Source organism: Octopus bimaculoides, chromosome 16 (assembly GCF_001194135.2).
Source record: "Octopus bimaculoides isolate UCB-OBI-ISO-001 chromosome 16, ASM119413v2, whole genome shotgun sequence".
Lineage (NCBI taxonomy): Eukaryota > Metazoa > Mollusca > Cephalopoda > Octopoda > Octopodidae > Octopus > Octopus bimaculoides.
In genome coordinates, this window is record NC_068996.1 from 44,281,480 (window position 1) to 44,284,810 (window position 3,331).

Below are 3,331 nucleotides of genomic sequence, written 5' to 3' on the forward strand. Positions count from 1 at the left end.
GCACGAAAATGCAGAAAAAAGACATATTATATATATATATATATATATATATATATATATATATGTATGTGTGTGTATATGTTTGTGTGTCTGTGTTTGTCCCCCCAACTTCGCTTGACAACCGATGCTGGTGTGTTTACGTCCCCATAACTTAGCAGTTCGGCAAAGGAGACTGCTAGAATAAGTACTAGGCTTACAAAGAATAAGTCCTGGGGTTGATTTGTTCGACTAAAGGCGGTGCTCCATCATGGCTGCAGTCAAATAACAAGTAAAAGAGTATGCAACACACACATGCATACTGAACATACACATTCACAACATATGCCATACACACAAACACACCGCATATGCCTTATGCCAGTCGTTCTCAACCATTTTTCACTTACGGATCCTCTTTTGGTTCCTATTTTGTTTGGTTGAACCCTCACAGCCATTCAATGATTAAAAAATTCTATTATAGTTTTAGAATTAAATATTATTAGGAATTGTATAAAAAAAAAAATCTTGTATATTCTAGAAGTACAACCAGTTAATTGTATATAAATTTTAGCAACAAAATCTTATGTCGACAATGGTTAAGAACCACTGCCTTATACGAACACAATACAACATATCTTTCTCTCTGACTTTGTTTTCCATAACTATATTACAAGTATTAGCGACCCTATGCTTCCATACCAAAATCTGAAGGTTCATGATTTTCTTTATAGAAAATAGTAGTTTACCATAATATTCTGCTAGTCTATTCATAGTATACTTTGCTGGTCTCCTGTTCTTAATTTACTCTTAAGACAATGGTCAGTTTAACCCTTAATTACAGGGACTGGTTCATCTGATATCAGGGCATTTTCATACACAGTGGGCCTGTGTGGGAGATGTCTACAGGCCAGCCCTTTTTCCGAGTCCTGTATGTCTTTATTAGGACTGTTATCTATGAGTTAATAATTAGCTGGAATCCATGAGTGGTACGACTACCTCGGGTTAGATCAGACGATGCAGTAGTGTTGGCTATGGGGTAATTTTATACTCCCCCAAAACTCCTCATCACTGGCTGCAGTTTAATATATTGTCCAGCATAACTACACAATATCATTGTCATCATCATCATCATCATCATTGTCATCATCATCATCATCATTGATATATGTATGCAAGTACTATATATATAAACAATATATATATAAAATACATATAAAGCATATTCTTATGCAACAGACAACTTACATTTACTCACACTCAGACATGCAGTCACACATTCACCCCCCCCCCACACAAAAAACATACACAATATACACAATTTATACAATACAGCACTATGGGGTCACCTGGGAACCTTAACACTATGCTTTGCAGCTCCTACTGATCATTCCCCACCCCCTTTTTTCTTTCTATACTAGATGCAAATAGCCATGCAAATCCTGTTGCAGGAACATACCCTGCCTCCCTCCCTCTCACTCTCATAGTAATCCCCTCTTCCCCTAGAATCAAACTGACACCCAACCCAACCCCTCATCTATCTCAGGATTTGTTGTCCTGCAAACTGTAGGTGGCATGGAAAAAGCACCCAGCCCTTACAATAAAGTGGTCGGCATAGGAAGGGCATCCAGCTGTGAAAACCTTGCCGAAGCAGACATTAGAGCTCAATGCAGTCTTTGGAAACATCAGATCCCATCAAACCTTCTGATCCATGCCAGCATGAAATGTGGACATTAAATGATGACAATGACAGCGCTGTAGTAGTAGTAGTTGGCTGCGTCTCGTGTTTCCGAGCTTGAAATCCAGTTCATTTTCCTGGGTGTTTGAACCGCAGATGGCTCCGCAATCGAAGGGTTGCATGAAACATACGGGGACATTGTGGACAAGGGATAGAAGGGGCTGGTTTGGGAAGGAGAAGGCGCTGCTTTCTCTCCCGTCACTTGAGTTCAGCGCTGTACACCTCACTCAAAATAGCGTTAAAAGAAATACAATGTACACATAAACCCACGTATATAGAAATGTTTAGATGACCATTACATGTTCTTCAACAATACTGCTTTTAATAAATGTTTTTTTTTTAATCTTTTATTAGATTTACAGGAAGTTGAATCAGCCGAAGGACGACTTGAATTTCTAGTGTACCTCAGTGATAACGAACAAGAAAACAAGTCAATTATGGTAATAATATTTTTTTTGAAGACATTGTTGGCAATCTCTTGAGGGTTGAAGATGTTTGTCCACCAGATTTAACATTTATTGACCTGTGTGTGTATGTGTGTGTGTATGTGAGTGCATAGGCCAAGGTATCCATGAGTCTGTTTGCTAAATGAGTAGAGTATTTTTTGTATCCTTGGTAATAACAGGCTGTGTACTGGTAACTTTGTGCTGTGTTTTATCTTCTTGCTTAACATGGAATTGTGTGGTTGGGTTTACATTCAAATTTTTTTCAGTTCCTTCAAAGAATATCTGTCTCTGCTATGCAAATAATTCCTCTTTATATGCTTTCATACCAAATGCTTAAGGTATTTCTTTAAGAATGCTTTTGGTAGTCATACAACTAAATTAGTCCTCTTTATAAAGGTAGTATATTGGTTACATATATTACATCATACCTTGTTACTGTGTGGATCAAGATTCCTATTAACTGACCCCTGGTATTTAAAACAAAGTGCAATGTTATTACTAGCCCAAATATGCTTGAGGCACATTCAACTGGGGAACAAGCCATTCACAGTGTTTTGTCATGGAGAAAATTTCTTACTGTAGACAAATGATGTGGATATACCCAGATAAGTTTGCAGCGCCACCTGCCTAGACTGTGAGATGTCAGCATTTTGGAGTAGTTGTCTCCTCTTTGGTCACAGACATCAAACAGGTAACACTTATGGTATGCAAATTAGTAGCTCCAGTTTTCTGTATCATCTGTAATTGTTGAGTGTATAAACAAAATGGCTGCTTCTTTCTTTGGAATTGGTCAAATTGATGTAGACACCCCTGATGAGAATTCAATAAGATTTGAAAATCAGTTAAGATTGTTCATCGTTTTAAATTAGCCTTATCTATAAAGAGCTTACATATATCTAGCAGCAAAACATGTATAATCAAATGACAGGTGGTGTTCTCACTGTGATATATATATATATACAAAATTATATAAGTATGCATATGGATCTATATGTATGTATATGTACATATATCTTTGTGTATATATATATATATATATACAAAATTATATAAGTATGTACATAGATATGTATACATGTATATGGATCTATATGTATGTATATGTACATATGTTTGTGTGTGTGTATATATATATATATATATATATATATATATATATATATATATATAT

General features: G+C 36.1%; 1 protein-coding gene across 2 annotated transcripts in view; it reads left to right on the top strand.

Annotated features, from left to right (window-relative positions):
• The window catches only part of LOC106882433 (uncharacterized), a 200,540-nt gene that overhangs the window by 92,280 nt on the left and 104,929 nt on the right, over positions 1-3,331 (top strand). For both annotated transcript variants that reach the window (XM_052973727.1, XM_052973728.1), the window contains exon 3: positions 2,069-2,154. In XM_052973727.1, the coding sequence (XP_052829687.1) occupies positions 2,069-2,154 (86 nt within the window). The remainder of the gene's footprint in view (positions 1-2,068; positions 2,155-3,331) is intronic.